General features: G+C 42.5%; 1 protein-coding gene across 2 annotated transcripts in view; it reads left to right on the top strand.

Annotated features, from left to right (window-relative positions):
- erbb2 (erb-b2 receptor tyrosine kinase 2) overlaps nucleotides 1–12401 on the top strand; it is a 70113-nt gene extending 57712 nt beyond the window's left edge. Inside the window, exons 17-27 of one of the 2 annotated variants that reach the window (XM_087977699.1) lie at nucleotides 671–806; nucleotides 2042–2164; nucleotides 2690–2788; nucleotides 3773–3958; nucleotides 5403–5561; nucleotides 5925–6000; nucleotides 6613–6759; nucleotides 8450–8547; nucleotides 9119–9292; nucleotides 9804–10074; nucleotides 10248–12401. In XM_087977699.1, coding sequence (XP_087833825.1) covers nucleotides 671–806; nucleotides 2042–2164; nucleotides 2690–2788; nucleotides 3773–3958; nucleotides 5403–5561; nucleotides 5925–6000; nucleotides 6613–6759; nucleotides 8450–8547; nucleotides 9119–9292; nucleotides 9804–10074; nucleotides 10248–10573 — 1795 coding nt within the window. In that variant the 3' untranslated portion in view covers nucleotides 10574–12401. The remainder of the gene's footprint in view (nucleotides 1–670; nucleotides 807–2041; nucleotides 2165–2689; nucleotides 2789–3772; nucleotides 3959–5402; nucleotides 5562–5924; nucleotides 6001–6612; nucleotides 6760–8449; nucleotides 8548–9118; nucleotides 9293–9803; nucleotides 10075–10247) is intronic. The other variant, XM_087977700.1, reaches the window with a different exon arrangement.
- The last annotated feature ends 6572 nt before the right edge of the window (nucleotides 12402–18973 follow it).

Raw genomic sequence — 18973 nt, forward strand, 5'->3', positions numbered from 1 at the left:
CCAGCGATGTCTCATAACATGTCTGAACAGATTGATTTAAAATAAAATGGACTAGAATGTTCCCCAGGGCAGGAGTTAACTTCTGAAAAGGTGAAGGGTCTAGAAGGGAAGAGTGAACCTGGTACTTGTACTGCACAATATAGTTTAATAATAAAACAGTCGTAAGTCTCTGAAAATCTTGTACTGACTGATTCAGTCTGTGGAATCTGTCAAAGAGTTATCGTCATGTGCCCCCTTCAACTTCTTTGTAACATATTGGGTGTTTTATAATGTTTCATGACTGTTTTGGATAATGAAATAATTTACTATTGATTTATAATATTTTGAATGTCTCAGATGCATATTTGATATCTGTTTAGGCATTCTAATGTTACTCTGAAATTCAGGAATGCTTTGGTCCTGAGCATTTTGGATTTGAGAGGTTGCAGTGATAAAAACATTCCAGATTTGAGAGGTTGCAGTCTGGATAAGAACATTTTTGCTGTGTCTCAGAGCCATACAAGAACTCCCTTTGTTACTAAGATCTCTGACCAATATCAGGAGTTCTGATGAGAGATTTTAATTGCTGAGCTCCTTAACATCATGGGACCTACTTTAGTGAAGATTGGTCCTTAGTCCTTGAAATGTGATGTTTCTGTTTAACTAATCTCTCTGGTTCTCTTCTGTGTAGCCAGGTGACCTCAGTGGTGGCAGGAATAGTGGGAGCACTACTCTTTGCAGTCCTTATGATTCTTCTTGTTATCTGGTTCAAACGCAAGAAGCGACTGAAGCGGAAACACACAATGCTGAGACTCCTGGAAAGAGAGGTGAGTGTTAACATAGCAAACTAGCTCTTATCCTCCTTGTGGGAAATTGTTGCAATTCACCATGAAGCACCATCAGCTGGAGAAGGGCCATGGTAATGTCAGTTACAGTGGTTGACTCAGTGACCCACCTTGACTGTTCACAGGCATCTCCCAGATGAAGCACGAGTGGTCAATTTTCCTTACCCATGAGATATTCAAAAAACACCCTCTTCACATTCCATCCCATCCCTTCCCATCTCACTTGCTCAATAAAAACTTCAGCGCAGCATGCCAAATACCACGCTGAGAATCTCAGTTGAGAGCTGAAGAGTTGGGACATTAGTTCCTGACTGATGAAAGTGCTACCACTGAGCCATTGCTGCCTCCTTTCACAGAAAAGACTGGAATTGAAGTCCTGAGCCTCCATAAAAACTGCAGCTATCAATTTATGCAACCATAGTGAGAACACAAAGTGAAGCACCCAGAAAAGGGGTGTATGAATGTGCAGAGGAGAAAATGAGGACTGCAGATGCTGGAGATCAGAGCTGAAAAATGTGTTGCTGGAAAAGCGCAGTAGGTCAGGCAGCATCCAAGGAGCAGGAATATCGATGTATCGGGCATAAGTCCTTCTTCAGGAATGAGGAAGGTGTGCCAAGCACCGCCTTCTTGACCTGCAATCTTCTTTCTGACCTCTCCACCCCCACTCCCTCTCCGGCCTATCACCCTCACCTTAACCTCCTTCCACCTATCACATTCCCAACGTCCCTCCCCCAAGTCCCCCCTCCCTACCTTTTATCTGTGCCTGCTTGGCACACCTTCCTCATTCCTGAAGAAGGGCTTATGCCCGAATCATCGATTTTCCTGCTCCTTGGATGCTGCCTGACCTGAGCTTTTCCAGCAACACATTTTTTAGCTATGAATGTGCAGACTCAACTCCACATCATATTCTGTCATGGTACACGGTCTCACTATGTGGATAGGACTGTGTGATTTAACCAGTGGTGCAGTGGCACTGTAACTCACCTGATAAGTAACTACCAACCACTGACTTTGCATCCTACCTTGAACGTCATTTCATTGTTGATCAGATTAAAGAAAATAAGTTCTTTCCAGAATAGATTCACATTTTAGTTCTCACTCATTTAATTCAGTTCTGTATTGAATTTGAAGTGGTTTTCCAGGTCAGAAATGTAAGAAGTTCCAAGGTGCCCTGTGAATCCCCAGTCTAAATTGTTGTCTGATAATTTGTTTTTCAGCTGGTTGAACCACTGACCCCAAGTGGAGTTGTTCCAAACCAGGCCCATATCCGAATCCTGAAGGAAACTGAAATGAAGAAAGTTAAAATTCTGGGATCTGGTGCCTTTGGGACAGTTTACAAGGTGAGTAAAGAGACCCTTGTGCATTGGGACCTGGAGAAATTCTGATCACTTCTTCAACTTACTCCTTCTTTCCATCCATTGTTTAACTGTGTGACTGGTTTGAAGCCAGGTGTCAGTCAGGTAGCAGTCCTCAGATCCATCTGGATTGTTAAATTCTGAGTGGCCACAATTGCTGAAATGTGGAAGCTGGAAATACAACTTGCCACATTTCACAAACTGATTCATCAGTTTACGTTTCAGTTGAGTTTCGAGCTGGTTCCACATTTGGGTGCTGCTGGAGAATTTAGAAAGCTTCCCTACGTCACACTCTCTGTGGAGCCACTCCTCAGCTCCAGAATTTATCTCAAATAATTTTAGGTATATTTACCCACCCAGTGATTAGCTGGTGTGATCTGTGACTTGACAGGATGTGGCAGAAGCATCATTTATGAATGATTTACGCCTATTACTTTGTAAGTCTGTTCTGGGTAAGTTTGTTAAGAGACTTCAACCGATGGCCTCAAATGTCTATTTTCCTGAATACAGGGAGTCTGGATGCCGGAGGATGAAGATGTGAAGATTCCTGTTGCTATTAAGGTTTTAAGAGAGGGAACGTCTCCAAAAGCTAACAAAGATATCCTGGATGTAAGTATAACAAGTTACATATCAGCCAGCGATTCAAACAATTGGTTTAATAAATGCCACAGGAATATAGCCATTCGTTACCCTTATGACTAATCGAGAGCATTATAGTGATGCAGATTACCTCGCTTCTGGTGCAATAGGTTCCCCTCACAGTTTGAAATGAAATCAGGGCAGGCCACCAGAAATAACTAAACTCCCATTCCATTTTCCCACATTCATCAACAGAAGATGATTCCCACATACTGCTAACTCCAGCCCTCTCTGTCCTCCATTGACAATTTCTGAAATTACTGCGTTGGATTTTGATTTCTCCAGTTATTTTCACCTTAACAGTTCTGCCCAATCAACATTTAGTGGATTAGTTTCCAGCATGGTTGATTCCAGTGAAATTAGAACCTCTTTACAAATCTCTGCAAATCAGTGCTTTAGCATTTTGGTAAAACTTCTTTTTGCTCTGAATTTCTCCTAAGACTTTGACAGGTTCTGGAACCTTACACTTCCAAGCACGTTCTCATCATGTGGCCTCCCAGCAAAGCTCTGTTGAAGACTCCCACATCTCCTGACTCATTGGTCCATTGGGTCAGTAGTTTGTGAGTGCCCTCCCATCAATATGAGTTCTGAGGGCTGTGTGCTCCAACTCTGTTCCCTCTCCAGATAAACCACCTTCCTCAGTCATCATCCACTTTCCTGCAGATGATTTCATTCTATACTCAGTGCCCTTTAAATCCCAGACTCTTTAGTGCTCGCAATCTACAATCTCCTTGGTGAAGCGGCTGAAATATTATAACTATTCTGTATTTGCCTTGAGTTCAATCAACACTGAATTCAAAGATAGAAAGGTGCTTTGATTCCTAATGTTTCATTCTGAAGGTGAGGATGAAATTTTGCCAATTCCCACAACTCAGAATCAGAAGTACTCGTTATAGCGGAGTTTCAGACAGTGCTGATTGGCACAGACTACTGAGGTATTTTTGTGTATTGTAGGAGGCATACATAATGGCGGGAGTGAGTAGCCCTTACGTCTGTCGTCTGCTTGGAATCTGCCTGACATCTACTGTTCAGCTGGTAACACAGCTGATGCCATTTGGATCCCTACTGGATTATGTCCGAGAAAACAGGGACCGAATTGGATCTCAGCATCTCCTCAACTGGTGTGTGCAGATCGCAAAGGTATGTCAGCAGAGAGGTCTGAGCTGGACTCATGACACTGCTCGTGTGGAGCAGGAATCTTCAGCACTATCGCCATAATGTTGTCAGGGTGGCATGGTGGGCTCAGTGGTTAACACTGCTGCCTCTTAGTGCCAGGGACCTGGGTTTGATTCCCAGCTTGGGCGACTGTCTGTGTGGAGTTTGCACATTCTGCCCTCGTCTGCGTAGGTTTCCTCCAGGTGCTCCGGTTTCCTCCCTCAATCCAAAAATGTGCGGGTCGGGTGAATTGGCCATGCTAAATTGCCCATAGTGTTCAGTGCATTAGTCAGGGGGAAATATGGGAAATGGGTATGGGTGGGTTACTGTTCGGATGGTCGGTGTGGATTTGTTGGGCTGAAGGGCCTGTTTCCATACTGTACGGAATCTAATCTAAACCTTTGCTGTATTTAGTGCCTTCAACATGTTATTGATAGTGTAGTGAATCAAGTTGCCTGAAGACTGGCATCTCTGATGTTGGAGATCTCAGAGGGAGGTCAAGAAGAATCATTTACTTGGCATTTCTGGCTGAAGGTTGTTACAATAGCTTCAGCCTTGTCATTTGCACTAATGTGTTGGCCCCTGTCACCATTAAAGATGAGGATTTTTTTTTACCCTTCTCCAGTTAGTTGTTTAATTGTTCATAACTGGATGTGACTGGACTGCAGAACTTTGATCTGATCCATCAGTTCTGGGATCATTTAGCTCTGTCTGTAGCATGCTATTCCAGCTGTTTAACACGTACGTACTGCTGTGTTGTATTTTCACTAAGGTTGACAGCTCAGTTTAGGTATGCTTGGTATTGCTTCTGGTAAAAGTGATGTAGAATAGCACCCAGTTCTAGCAGCTACATCTTTTAGGACTCAGCTAGCACATTTGGATGTAGTAGTACTGAGATAGTCAGTGATGGACATTGAAGTTGCCCACACAGAGTACATTCTGTGCCCTCACCACCTTCCTTGCTTCTTCCGAGTTGTGTTCAGCCTGGAGACTGACAGATCAGCTAAGAGTGGTAATGACTGGTAAACAACACGAGGTGTCCTTGCCCCTGTTTGATATGATACCACAGAAAAATTCATGGGATCCAGGGATCCAGAATCCAGAGGATTCCCAGGGTCACATTCTCTTGACTGTATATCTTTATGCTGTCATCTCTGCTGTGTCTCCTGCCAATGGGGCTAAACGTACCCACAAATGGTGTTATTGGCTTTAAGTTATGATTCAGTGAGTAGGCCATAGGTTGGCTGATGTACGAGATGACTGTCCAAAGTTAAGTGCAAGTCCAGATATTTTTGAGAAGACTTTGTAGGATAGACTGGGTAGGATATGCCATTGTCTGCTTTTAATCTGAAAAATCTTAGTTGTGATATAAAGTTAAAGGTGAGCTAAGGGGCTGGAATTGCACTCACTGATGTTCTCTTTCACTCAGGGAATGAACTATCTGGAAGATTACGTTCGATTGGTCCATCGTGATCTTGCTGCAAGGAATGTCCTTGTGAAAAGTTCAAACCACGTGAAGATCACAGACTTTGGGCTTGCTAGGCTGCTGGACATTGATGAGACAGAATATCATGCAGATGGCGGGAAGGTAAATGCTGCCTATTGGCAGTGTCACAGTAGAACAACCTCAATTCAGACTGTACTGTTTGAGGAAGCCTTGCCTGCATGGAGTGATTAATCTGAATTACCGAAATTCTAGAGCTAATGAGGGAAAACCATGCAGACCCCGAGAGTTTCCACCTCAGCCTTTATTCCGTTTGTCGACTTGAGTTGTCCAAGCTCAGTGTGTACCTGAATGTTCTTCATTGTAAATTAATTTCTTTTTGCAGCTGATATGTTTGGGTTTGCAGTGATCAGGACTGTAGACTGTTTCATGCTGCTTGCCAGTGAGAATCAATGCTTTTGGGTTCACAGAATGTAAAATGATTCATCTTGTCTGCTGTTTTCTTAGGTTCCAATTAAATGGATGGCATTGGAGTCCATTTTGCACCGAAAGTTCACCCACCAAAGTGACGTCTGGAGTTATGGTATGTAAACCAGCCCTGTAACTGTGACCTCTCAGTACACATTCTGATTATCAGCATATATAGGAGATAAGGTGAGTGCCTTAGAGCTTCATCTACAGTTTGATTGCTGGGAAATTCTAACTGAATCCATCAGGGTTAATATTGTGATAGTTGTGGCAAGCTGATGATCTGGTAAAGTTCACTCTTAGTGAGGGAGCTGGCTGCCTGAAGTGCTCACACCGGGTATGGAGCTGCACTGAGAGCATCTGGGTATGTGAATGCACTGATCGAGGAAGCTCCAGGATATACATGTTTAATGGCCAGTACAGTCATATACAGGGCAACCCCTGAATCCATGCATCTGGTTACCGCGGTTTCAGTTACCCGCAGTTTACCGCGGCCCAAACATATTATAGGGAATGTTCCAGAACCAGGGACCAGGAGGCTGCTGGGAAGGTCTGTTTCCCATTTAAATGAATGGATTTGCACCTATCCACTGTTGCGGGCTTCCGTGGTAGGTCTTGAAAAGTATCTCCTGTGGGTACGAGGTGGCTACTGGTCAGCAATGTCCTTGTTACCTGTATGTGCCACATTCTTTGTGCAATAAAGTAAAAAATGTTTGGTTACCTGCAGGAGTAACGGTCTGGGAGTTGATGACGTTTGGAGCTAAACCATATGATGGTCTCCCGGCTCGTGAGATCCCTGACCTGCTGGAAAAGGGAGAGCGACTCCCACAGCCCCCGATCTGCACCATTGATGTCTACATGATCATGGTTAAATGTGAGTTAGAAATCTGTTAGACACAACATGGAACAGCAGCTTAGAGAATGCAGCACAAAAATATCAAGTGAGACTGCTCTCCACAGAGTCGAAAATCCCCGGGTACTGGACTGAACCCTGGGAAACAGGAGCATTGTGCTCATCTATGCCTTAAATTTGATAGTTTAATGCAAAAAGAACTCTTGGCTTAAAAAGTGAAAATAATGGAAATGCTCATCAGGTCTGGCTCCACCTAGGGGGGAAGAAATTGCTTTTAGAGCTACTGAGTATTTCCAACATTTTTAATTTTTACTCACTCGTTTTTCAGTTCAGTGATCTTCCCTCAGACCTGGAAAATGGAGACGTAACAAATCTTAATCAAGTCCCGAGGCAGGGTGAGGAGGAAAGGGAAAGTCAATGACTGGGTGGAAGGCTGGAGAGACTTAAAGACTGTTATGGGTCAGACCAGACTCCCTCAAAATATTTTAAGGCAGTAACCTCGACCCTAACCTTTTCTTATTTTAAAGACAAATGTGAAGTGCCTGTTCCCGCTGCAATGTGACTGGTCAAGCTACTCAACGTTATGCAAAACGCAATTTATTTAAACACTGTAGTTAAAATGCAACCAAAGAAATAGGAATTTAGAATAACTTAACTCTATTGGAAACTTAACAGAATAGTAGATACAGTTCCTAATTGACAGTTCCAATATAGTAACATCCCATAAACACTTCGGAAGAAAGTAAAATTCAGAGACGGATTCTGACATGCAGTTCTCCAAACCAGGAGGGAAAACACATCAAGAGAAAATTCAGAGAATATAGCTGCCAGGAGACATTCACTGTAGCTTCCAACCCTTTGGAGACCCCAATAGCTTCTCTCTAAAGCTAAAGTTAAACCTAAAACTAACAAAAACTAGAAAGCCTGGTCTGTTAGAGCTGGCCACACCCAGGATACTTCCATTGTTCTTACTTCATTAAAAACCCCAAGGTCTCATAAGGTGTTTATGCAAGTGGTCTTTACTGGGCAGTTCCGCATCTCTGTCTTACAATCTCTCTTCAAAAGAAAAGCCAGGACAAAATAACCTCTTTAAAGCCACAGCATTGTCACAAGATCAAATAACTGGTGCAAATGACACAAGGCAAGAAGCAAAAGATGGGCTTGGGAAAGGTGTAGATAGCAACAGCAAAATTGCAAATACATACCATCCCAAATAATACAGGCAGTGGTAATGATGTGAAATTATTGAATTGATGTTGAATCTGAGCGCTGTAGAGTGCTGAACGAAAGAAGAACTGCTGTTTCTGGGAACTTATTTTTGCTCTTCATTGGAATCAAGAGAGTAAAGAGATTGGAGTGAAGCAGCAAATTCAAATTTGCAATTTCTTTGTGACCTACAAGTATCTGCAAACAATTATTTTACATCTAATTTTGCAATCCTGAAAATGTGAATCTTCTCATAATCAAGGAAAATAGGTTAACAGTAGCCAATAACCAAACTCTACCTTCTCCCAAGCAGCGGCTGTACTTGAGAAACTTCTTCACTGGCATTGGAACACTTCAGGGTGTTCTGAGAGAATAATGACACTCCATTAATGAAAATTTTTATTTTCTTTACAATCCTCACTCACTAAATCTGAAATTCATCCAGATGACAGGATGTATGCCTGTGGAGCTCGGTTTTTGATAGCTTTCCTGATTATTCTACTAGGCTGGATGATCGACTCGGAATGTAGACCCAAGTTCCGGGAATTGGTGACAGAGTTTACTAAAATGGCCCGAGACCCTCCCCGATATGTGGTAATCCAGGTAAGTACCAGAGGAGCTGCTACATGGGCCTTCCTGATGTTAGGCGCAATTAATTGCTCAGACTCCTGCACACACCATGTCTCTCTGTCTGTCTGTCTCTCTCTCTCTTATTTTTCTCATTTTTCTCTTTTTCCTTTTTCCTTTTTTCTCTGTCTTATGTATTTTTCTGTCCACCTGATTTTGCGCTCGCTCGCGCGCTCTCTTGTACATTACGTTCCCTCAAGTTCTCTCTCACTCCTTCAATTCTCTCCCTTCACCCCCACATTTCTTTCTCTTCCTCCTCCTCACCATTCTGTCTCTCCCTCCTCATCCTGTTCTCTCTCTTCCTCTCCACACCTCCCTACCTTGTTCTCTCTCCCTCCTTCTCGTGTTCTCGCTCTCTTATACCTGCTCGCCCCCATTCGCATTCTCCTCCCTCCTCCTAGTCTCTCTGTCATGCCTCCTGTTCTTCATTACCTTACTTTCATGTTACTTCCACTACCCCATCTCATTTTCAGTGGATGCAAGACAGAGTCTGATTTCTTCTGAGAGATGTTGAGCTGATCTCGGTTTTCCTATTGTCTTGTTTCAGGGTGATGAGCAGATGGTCCTTCAGAGCCCCACCGACAGTAAGTTCTACCGCACTCTCCTGGAAGATGAGGACATGCAGGATCTGATCGACGCTGAAGAGTATCTGGTACCACATCAGGGGTTTTTCACCACTCAGCCCCGCACCCATTACAGGAGCAGAATGTCATCTTCCAGAGTAAATATTTGTAACAGTGTTTAACCCAGCTCCTTTTAGACCAGGTCAAGACACCTAAATTTGCCTCCATTGGCAGAGTTCAGTTCCATCCATTCTGTGGCTTTAATAATGGAGGTCTGGATCAGGAGCAGGTGTTTGTGTGTTCGGAGGTCACAAAAGCCAAATTGTGGAGCAGTATTGCACATATTGTTGCTGTAACAATTTGTAATTGGCAGTGTCTGCTGTCCCTTTCAGACTCCTGCCTGATCATGGAGAACAATTGGGTGTGGGGTGGCTATTAAAAAGGAAGTCCAACTGGAAATTAGTGTCTTTGTGTTGGCTGAGGCTAGGTAGTGATCCTTCACAGTCAAACGTCTTACTGATAGTTACTGGATCCGTTATTGAACACTGGCCCTTGGACGTAGGAGTCAGTCTAATGACCAGATTCAGGTAGATGGAGGAAGTCATTATATTTGGGGTTAAATGTATCTAGTCCCGATCTGACAGCCTCTTGTTTTCTTTCCTTTTTTAGAGTGCAACAAGTGTGGCAGAAGTAGAAGGTCAGGGGTCAGAGGCTGCACAAAGCTCTGGCCTGGTGTCTGGTGCTTCACAAACAGCTGCTGCCTGTGTCGACACTTGCACTGAGGCTGAGAATTCAGGATGTAGAGGAGTGCCCTGCTGTCCTACCAGAGAGGACAATGTCACTCAGCGATACAGCTCCGATCCCACAGTGCATCTGACCGACGAGGGAGAAGATGAGGTGGATAGTTACATCTCACTGGGCTCTGATCAAACTGAAACAGGTTAATGTCGATGATGTTTGTTCCTTCTCCTGCCGACTTGCTTTGAAAAGTCCATTGCTAATTCTTCATGTGGGAGGTAGGGCAGAGGGTGCATCTGGTGAAGTCTGGGTCTGATCTTTGGCACCAACATGACCTGATTTTGCTTCTAATCTTCATCTTTTGTTTCTTGTCAGACTATATAAACCAGGCAGATGAAACCTTATCTCCCAGCCAAGCTCGAGGTAATGCCAGGAATGGGCCCCTGATCCCAAAAAGTCAGTTCAGAAACACCGTGGAAAATCCTGAATATTTGACTCAACAGAGTCTGTCTGGGAACAAGGACCTACCATTTGATCATCCTGATTATTGGCCGCCTGATCTCCAGAGCAGGTTACACTCTGGGAATAATCCTTGCCTGAGCCCTGCTACCCCGTCACTAACACAACCCAACGGATACATCCGGGTTGCAACAGCGGAGAACGCTGAATATCTTGGCCTGGCGGAGGCGAGCAGTGTGTAGAGGAATCCGGCAGCTTCTGGTATAATCAGCTGTCTCACTGCCAGAAGACTGAACAGCAATCAGCAACCTAAGCGTATTCAAAACAGAAGGACACATCTCTCATGTCTAACAGCATCCGTTGAAAAGGCAGCTTATTTTACTCAGCACCTTAACTAAATCTTACTGTAAACAGGCTTTGGTGAGTGAGACATTTGTTGGTGCCACAATTTCTGTTCTGGAATATTTCACAAAAGAGCCCAGGTTAACTGGTGAAACTCTTCCGAGATGTAGTGTAGGTGAACTGGCAGTAAACACCTTGCTGACCTAGGCCACTGAGCAAGAGCTTTTGGAAACGAGCAGGCAAAGTGTGAAATGTTCCCTCAGAGTCCTGTTTTTATTGTAACTCTAAAAAAATCATAAAACTATTCACGATTAGCAATAAAAAATTCCCAGTCTGATCCAGGGATTGCTGGTGATTCGCTGTGAATCCTTCAGGCCATCCAGACTGGATCCCACATCTAAGATCTGCTTGAGTCTCAGTGCAGCTACCCTTTTCTACGTATTGCCCCTCCCCAACCCACCCTCTCCGCAGGTGCAGTGACTAGACCCTCTCAACCTCTTCCCTGAGTGTTGGCCATTCCCTTGCCACCCCTGTGGTTTAGATGTGAGGAAGGGTCTGAGCTTCTGAGATACCGGGTGTCTGTTTCTGATGGGAATAGGCAGCATCACATTTAACAGATAAGTATTGCCCTGAACCCTGGTTGGGTGAATCAAAGGACAGGCAGTGAGGAGCTGATCCCGACTGGGGGATGGAGGGTGATACTGGGATTTGAGAGAGATCACAAGCAGCAGGCAAGATGTGAGAATTCACCGAACAACATTAAGAGGAATGAACTTTTTTTTTTGTATATGAAGTTTAAAGTTTGTACAACAGAATGTTGGAAATGAATTGCTTTTGGTTTGGAGAATGTTGTAGAAATTACTCAATTCTGAAATTCATGAGTTTTTAAATCCATTTGATCAGAGTTTTTGTATATTCGATTATGGGGAAAGAGTTTTATATGTTTGTAAAAGATATTTTTTCTAGAAGTATCCATTTGATGTGAATGTTTCAATATGAGCACTTTTACTTGTTTCTGGGAAATGGTTTGATTTTATTCTGATTACAGCTGATGGTGGAATTGCCTAAGTGGCCCTCACTCCATTAGCCATCTGTACTGTTCCGTTGCAGGCTCAGAGCTGCTTTGTTTGAATGGAGGGCCAGGCTGGAATGATTTACTGTTTGGTAAACTGGTCTTCAATTAGACTCCAGTGCAGTTAGAGCTATGCTGTGATGAGGATGCATTCTTGATCCTGTGGGTTTACCAAGTGCAGGTGACAGGAGCTTGTTATTCCTCAGCATGGACGAGGGTGTAATAGTCACATACTTAAATTAAAAATCTCACAACACCAGGTTATAGTCCAACAGGTTTTCTTGGAAGCACTAGCTTTTGGACTGCAGCTCCTTTATCAGGTAGCAGAGCAGCGCTGTGAAAGCTAGTACTTCCAAATAAACCTGTTGGACTATAACCTGGTGTTGTGTGATTTTTAACTTTGTTCACCCCAGTCCAACACCAGCTCCTCCACATCATAGTCACATACTAACAGAGACTCCTTGTGCCTGAGCTCTTATTAAACTTTACAAAATTGCGTTGCTCATTGGAGTCAATTCGGGATCAGTCGATAAGCATACGATCTGACTTTGTGAAATTACTGTGGTGAATTACCCCAGCCATTGTACATTTTCTCTAAATCTGGATCATGTAAAACACTATATACTGCAAATAAATCTCACTCTATTTTTACGTTTTCTTACTTTGTTTTCAAGTTTGTAAATTGCATTTCATTACACCAGTGTGTGTCCCTGTTTGGAACTTTGCACATTTCCTTCTCTCAGTTGGTCACCAGGGAATGAAGAGGCAGTGAGAAAAAAGGGGTGAACAATGATCCTTCAAACTGGAGCAAAGTTTAGGGGAAAAGGACTAGGAAATGGCTATAACTTTCATAATTGCTCACAGCATCTGATGGGAATTATGTCCATTCCCAGGCACCACACTTCAGGAAGGTTGTCCAAGACCTTGGAGGTCAAGGAGAAGGCACAGAAGGGATTTATTGGAATGGTACCAGACTTGAGGGACTTAACTAGAGAGGAGAAAGTGAGGTCTGCAGATGCTGGAGATCAGAGCTGGAAATGTGTTGCTGGAAAAGCGCAGCAGGTCAGGCAGCATCCAGGGAACAGGAGAATCGACGTTTCGGGCATAAGCCCTTCTTCATGAATTCCTGAAGAAGGGCTTATGCCCGAAACGTCGATTCTCCTGTTCCCTGGATGCTGCCTGACCTGCTGCGCTTTTCCAGCAACACATTTCCAGGACTTAACTAGAAAGACTGAAAAAGGTCAGCTTGTTCTCCTTGGAGCAGAGAAAGTTGATAGAGATTTATTGGAGATGTTCAAAATCAGGAAAGGCTTTGATAGTGTCAAAAAAGAAAAGCTGTTTGCAGTGGCAGAGGGATCAATAACCAGTGAGACAGAAGATAATTGCAAAAGCACTAGAGGCAACATGAAAAGAATGACATCAACACTTGTTGCATGAAAGGCTGCCATATTCAGCAATATGAAGGTCAGCCATTCTGCCCAAGGACCATGTTGTACTGTTCAGACAGATCATGGTTGATCCATTTGTGGGAATTTCGTATTCCTGTCCCTTCAGTAATTCTCAATTCCCTCAGCCATCAAGAATCTATCTACTCCGACTTCAAATATTCAATTGCCCCACCTCCTACTGCTCCTTTTGTGGAAGGTTTCCAGAAGGGAATTGGATAAATGCTTGAAGACATTTAAAGGAAAGAGAAGGAAGTGGCACCAGTTATATGGTCCCTTCAAAAAGCCAACAAATATGTTTGGAACCACAGAAAATTGCAGCAGATCATTCAGCGCAGTCAGCCTACTTTTGCATTATCTTCACTGTTCCTGTATATTAATGCAATACTTCCATTGAACCCTGAATCCTTGACATCTGTAGCACTAGAAATCTTTCTTTCTTAAGTATCTTCAGTAACTTTGCCTCCATAGCCACCTGAGGTAGAGTATTCCATAGGTTCACCACCAAATGAAGAAATTTCTCTTAATCTCAGTCTGTATTTTGGAACCATGATCCCTTGTTCTATACCCCCTGACCGTGGAAACATCATCCTTGCACCAGTCTGTCCAGCCTGTCAGAATTGTATGTTTCAATGAAATCCCCTCTCATTCTTCCAAGCTCCAATGAATACAGACCCTGTGAATTCAATCCCTCATACTACAAACTTCCATTCCAAGAATCAGCCTATTAAATCTTAGCTGCATTGCCCCCTATGCAAACATATACTTCTCTGTGTCGGGAGACCAAAATACTCTGGGTGTGGCCTCAGTAAGACTTACTCCCTTCTCGATTCAAATCCCCTTGCAATGAAGGCCACGATACCATTTGCATTCCTAACTGCACGTTGCACTTGTATGCTTGCATTCAGTGACCAGTGTACAAATGCATCCAGATCCTTTTGTACAGTGACATTTCCCAATTATCACAATTTAAGAAATACTCTGCCATTTCTTTTTTTCCTATCAAAGTGGACAGCCTCTCATTGATCCACATTGTATTAATCTGCCATGCATTTGCCTTGACTCAATTTGCCTAAATTACCATGAAGTCTCCAATGTCACCAAATTCACTCCCACCAAGTTTTGTCATCTGAACACTTGGAAATATGACTGATTCCTTTATCCAAATTTTTGATATATGTTACGAGTAGCTGGAGTTCAAGCACTGATTCCTGTAGTGCCCCACTCCAGTAACCTCTTGTATGGGAACTTATTCAAAGCTTTCAGAAAATTCAAGTACCACCATCCTTTGGTTCTCCATCTATTCTACTCATTGCATCCTTTAAAAAAAGCATGATTCCCTTTTCATAAATCCTCATTAACTTTAAAAACATAACAATACATGGTGTTCTGTTATTGCAACTTTTATAATAGATGCCAACATTTTCTCTACTATACTACTGCTATTAGTCTAACTGGTCTGTAATTCCTGGTTTTCTTCCTCCTTCAGTTTTTTTTATAGATATTTTTATTAGAAATTTAACATTTTTACAAGTTTACAAAAATAAACAAAACTCTCAAATATAAACATTGATATACAATTAAATCAAATATACAATAGCCAAAATTTAACAAAAGAAGAAAGAAAAAAAAATACCGATAAAGAAAAAAAAACAAAACTCAACTATCTACTAATCTAACCTATAACTAACCAGAGTGTATATTTAAGTCTCTTACATGCTCGGAATGTGTTAACATCAGATGTAATAAAATCCGTATTCGTGCGGGATTCCTCTCCTAAGGGGCCCCGGACCAGCCAGGTTTTTAATCTCAATTAAATAAAAGCCCTTGTTAGGATAGCCGAGATATCTGTATTTATGTAATTCAAAAAGGGCTGCCATATTTTATAAAATAATTCAGTCTTTTGGTGCACCATATTTGTAAGGAAGTCAAGGGGAATACATTCCATAATTAATCTGTGCCAATTTGGAAGTCCAGAAGGGCCCTCAGCCACCCAGTTCACCAAAATATTTTTCCTTGCACAGAAAGAAAGAATAGAAAATAGTCTCTTCCCGTACATGTCCAGGGAGGGAAAGTTCGAAAAGCCCAAAAGGAGAGCTACAGGGTCCACTTTAATTTCCGTTCCTAAAATTTCTGTCAGGGTACTTGCTACTTTAGTCCAATATCTACGGATCTTATGACAGGCAATGTACAAGAGTGCCCACCTCTATTTTGCATTTGGGACACATTGGAGATGCTCCTGCCTTAAATTTTGCCAGTTGAACCGGTGCTATATGGGCCCAATGAAGTATCTTCAGCTGGATAGCCTGGGTTCTGTTACAGATAGTAATTCTTCTAGTGTTTTCCCAAATATCATTCCACGTTTCTATAGAGATTTCTAGTCCCAAATCCTGATCCCATGTTTTAAGCAGATTATCCATATCTCCCGATACTTCATCATGTAGTAAATGATAAATACCCCCACTGGTCGTAGGACACTACATTCTCTATCTGATTTATAAAGACTATCTAAAGTTTGTGCGAAGATTTGTAGTTCGGGTGCTCGTTGTTGTGGTTCTGTTCGCCGAGCTGGAAGTTTTTGTTGCAAACGTTTCGTCCCCTGGCTAGGCGACATCATCAGTGCTTGGGAGCCTCTTGCGAAGCGCTTCTTTGATGTTTCCTCCGGTATTTGTAGTGGTCTGTCCCTGCCGCTTCCGGTTGTCAGTTTCAGCTATCCGCTGTAGTGGTTGGTATATTGGGTCCAGGTCGATGTGTTTGTTGATGGAGTTTGTGGATGAATGCCATGCCTCTAGGAATTCCCTGGCTGTTCTTTGTCTGGCTTGCCCTATGATAGTAGTGTTGTCCCAGTTGAATTCATGTTGCTTGTTGTCTGCGTGTGTGCACACACGCAGACAACAAGCAACATGAATTCGACTGGGACAACACTACTATCATAGAGCAAGCCAGACAGAGAACAGCCAGGGAATTCCTAGAGGCATGGCATTCATCCACAAACTCCATCAACAAACACATCGACCTGGACCCAATATACCAACCACTACAGCGGATAGCTGAAACTGACAACCGGAAGCGGCAGGGACAGACCATTACAAACACCGGAGGAAACATCAAAGAAGCGCTTCGCAGGAGGCTCTCAAGCACTGATGATGTCGCCTAGCCAGGGGATGAAACGTTTGCAACAAAAACTTCCAGCTCGGCGAACAGAACCACAATAAAGACTATCTAATAACGTAATCTTCTTCTGTATATAATCTCGAATTTGGAAGTATCGAAAGAGGTCTCCATTAGATAATCCGAATTTCTGACGCAGCTGTTCAAAAGACATCAGGACCCCATCCTTAAATAGGTCCCCTAGACATGAGATACCCTTGGATCTCCAGAGTTTAAAAGTGGCATCTGTAAATCCCGGTTGGAATCCCCATGCTCCCACTATCGGTGCATAGGGGGATGTTTTATGTGAATTGTCCTCATTTTGGCCGCATTATATTCCAAGCCTTAATTGTGTTTAGTATTATAGGGTTTTTACAGTGATCTGTAATGATTTTCCTCTTGTCTGAAAATAAAAGGTTAATAAGTGGGTATTTTACTTGAGAGGCCTCGATGTCCAACCAGATTGATTGTGGATCAGACAAGACCCAATCAGTTATGTAACTTAATCGGGAACTTAACTGATATTTCCTAAAGTCTGGGAAGTCCAATCCTCCCCTTGTCTGTGGAAGCTGGAGCTTCTTCAGCTTAATGAGGGGCCATCTATGATTCCAGATAAAGGAACACAGCCAGCCATATAATTTACGTAGAGCCGTCCTCGGCAGCATCACCGGAAGCATTCTCATAAGATATAGGAGACGGGGCAGGACATTCATTTTGATTAGTGCTATTCTACCCAAACAGGAAATTGGAAGGTCTCCCCATCGCTGGAGGTCCTGCCTTATCCTTTCCAGTAAATGCACAAAATTAGCCTTATACAAATGACCAAATACTGGAGTAATAAAAATGCCTAAATATAAGTAGCCCTCCAGGGACCAACGAAAGGGAAAAAGGGATCCGTCCACTAAGTGGGGCGTCATAGCAAGGCCACCCATTGGCATAGCCTCCGATTTTGAAAAATTAATTTTATAGCCTGAGAATGCGCTAAATGTATTAATAACTTGGATTAGGCAAGGTACAGACATCAGAGGATTACTGAGGAAGAGAAGAACATCATCTGCATAAAGGGTAATTTTATGTTTACCTGTACCAATCCTTGGGGCCACTATATTAGGATCAGCTCGTATAGCTTCTGCTAGTGGTTCAATTATTAGCGTCAATAACAATGGCGAGAGGGGACATCCCTGACGGCAGCCCCTACCCACACTGAAGCTATCCGGACCTAATCCATTGGTAACCACAACTGCTTTGGGATCACTATACAATGTTGAGACCCATTTGGTAAACACCTGTCCAACGCCAAACCTTTCCAATGTGTAAAACAAATATGACCATTCAACCCTATCAAATGCCTTTTCCGCATCTAATGAAACTACTACTCCTGGTATCTTTCCCTGATGGCAGGCTTGAATCATATTCAAAACCCTTCTAATATTATTGGATGATCTACGGCCCTTAATAAACCCTTTATAATATGTGCTAATGTTTTAGAAAGGATTTTAAAATCTATATTTAGCAAGGATATTGGTCTATATGATGTACAATCTTCTGGATCCTTTCCTTTTTTAAGGATAAGAGAGATATTTGCCTCTTTCAGCGAAGGTGGGAGACAGCCCTGACTATATGCATAGTTATACATGTCCATAAGTGGACCAGCCAATATTTCTGTAAATTCTTTATCGAATTCAGCTTGAAAACCATCTGGGCCCGGTGCCTTACCACTCTGAAGTTACCTAATTGCATCAAGTATTTCTTGGACTGTTAGAGGAGCATTTAGGACCGATACCTAATCCGGAGTTAGGCCTGAAAAGGTCAAATTTTTAAAAAATGACTGCATCCTCCTCGTCCTATCTTCACAATCCTGCGATTTATATAACTGAGAATAAAATTCTCTAAAGATCACATTAATCTTTTTATGATCATGAGTCAGAATACCCGTACTTTCCTTGATTGATGTAATAAACTGAGGGGCCTTTTTTTTCTTTGCAAGAAATGCTAAGTATCTACCCGGTTTGTCGCCATATTCATATAACCTTTGTTTTGCAAATAATATTTCCCTCTTAGCCGTTTGAGTAAGCGTAGTGTTTAGAGCTGTCCTAAGAGCCATAATCCTTTGCAATTTAATAATAGAAGGTCTATCAGTGTGTGCTGTTTCAGCTGCTTTTAAGCGAGCTTCAAGGAGACGCTGTTGTTCTCCCTTAAATTTCTTCTGGGTCGCTGAGTAGGCGATGATTAAACCTTGCGTGTAAGCTTTGATGGTCTCCCACATCATTGATGGGTTGCTAGCTGTACCTGAATTAATTTCTAAAAAAGTTTTAAATTCTTGAGAGAAGTACTTTACAAATTTACTATCTTTCATTAGGAAGGGGTCCATATGCCAATGCCGAGGGGATGTCCCATTGTTCTTCGCTTTAGTTTCCATATATACAGCAGCGTGGTCGGAAATTGCTATACTACCTATTTTACAGGATGATATAGAATTTTAAAAAATCGAGGGGGCAAAAAACATATCAATTCTAGTATGAAATTTATGTGGATTGGAGTAGAAAGAAAAATCTCTGCCCTGTGGATGAAGACATCTCCATACATCTACTAATCCTAATTCTTTGTTCAGATCCATCAATTGTCTAGATCTG

The sequence above is a fragment of the Chiloscyllium plagiosum genome, unplaced genomic scaffold (assembly GCF_037043375.1).
Source record: "Chiloscyllium plagiosum isolate Xiang-an unplaced genomic scaffold, Cpla_swu_hap1 HiC_scaffold_32, whole genome shotgun sequence".
Lineage (NCBI taxonomy): Eukaryota > Metazoa > Chordata > Chondrichthyes > Orectolobiformes > Hemiscylliidae > Chiloscyllium > Chiloscyllium plagiosum.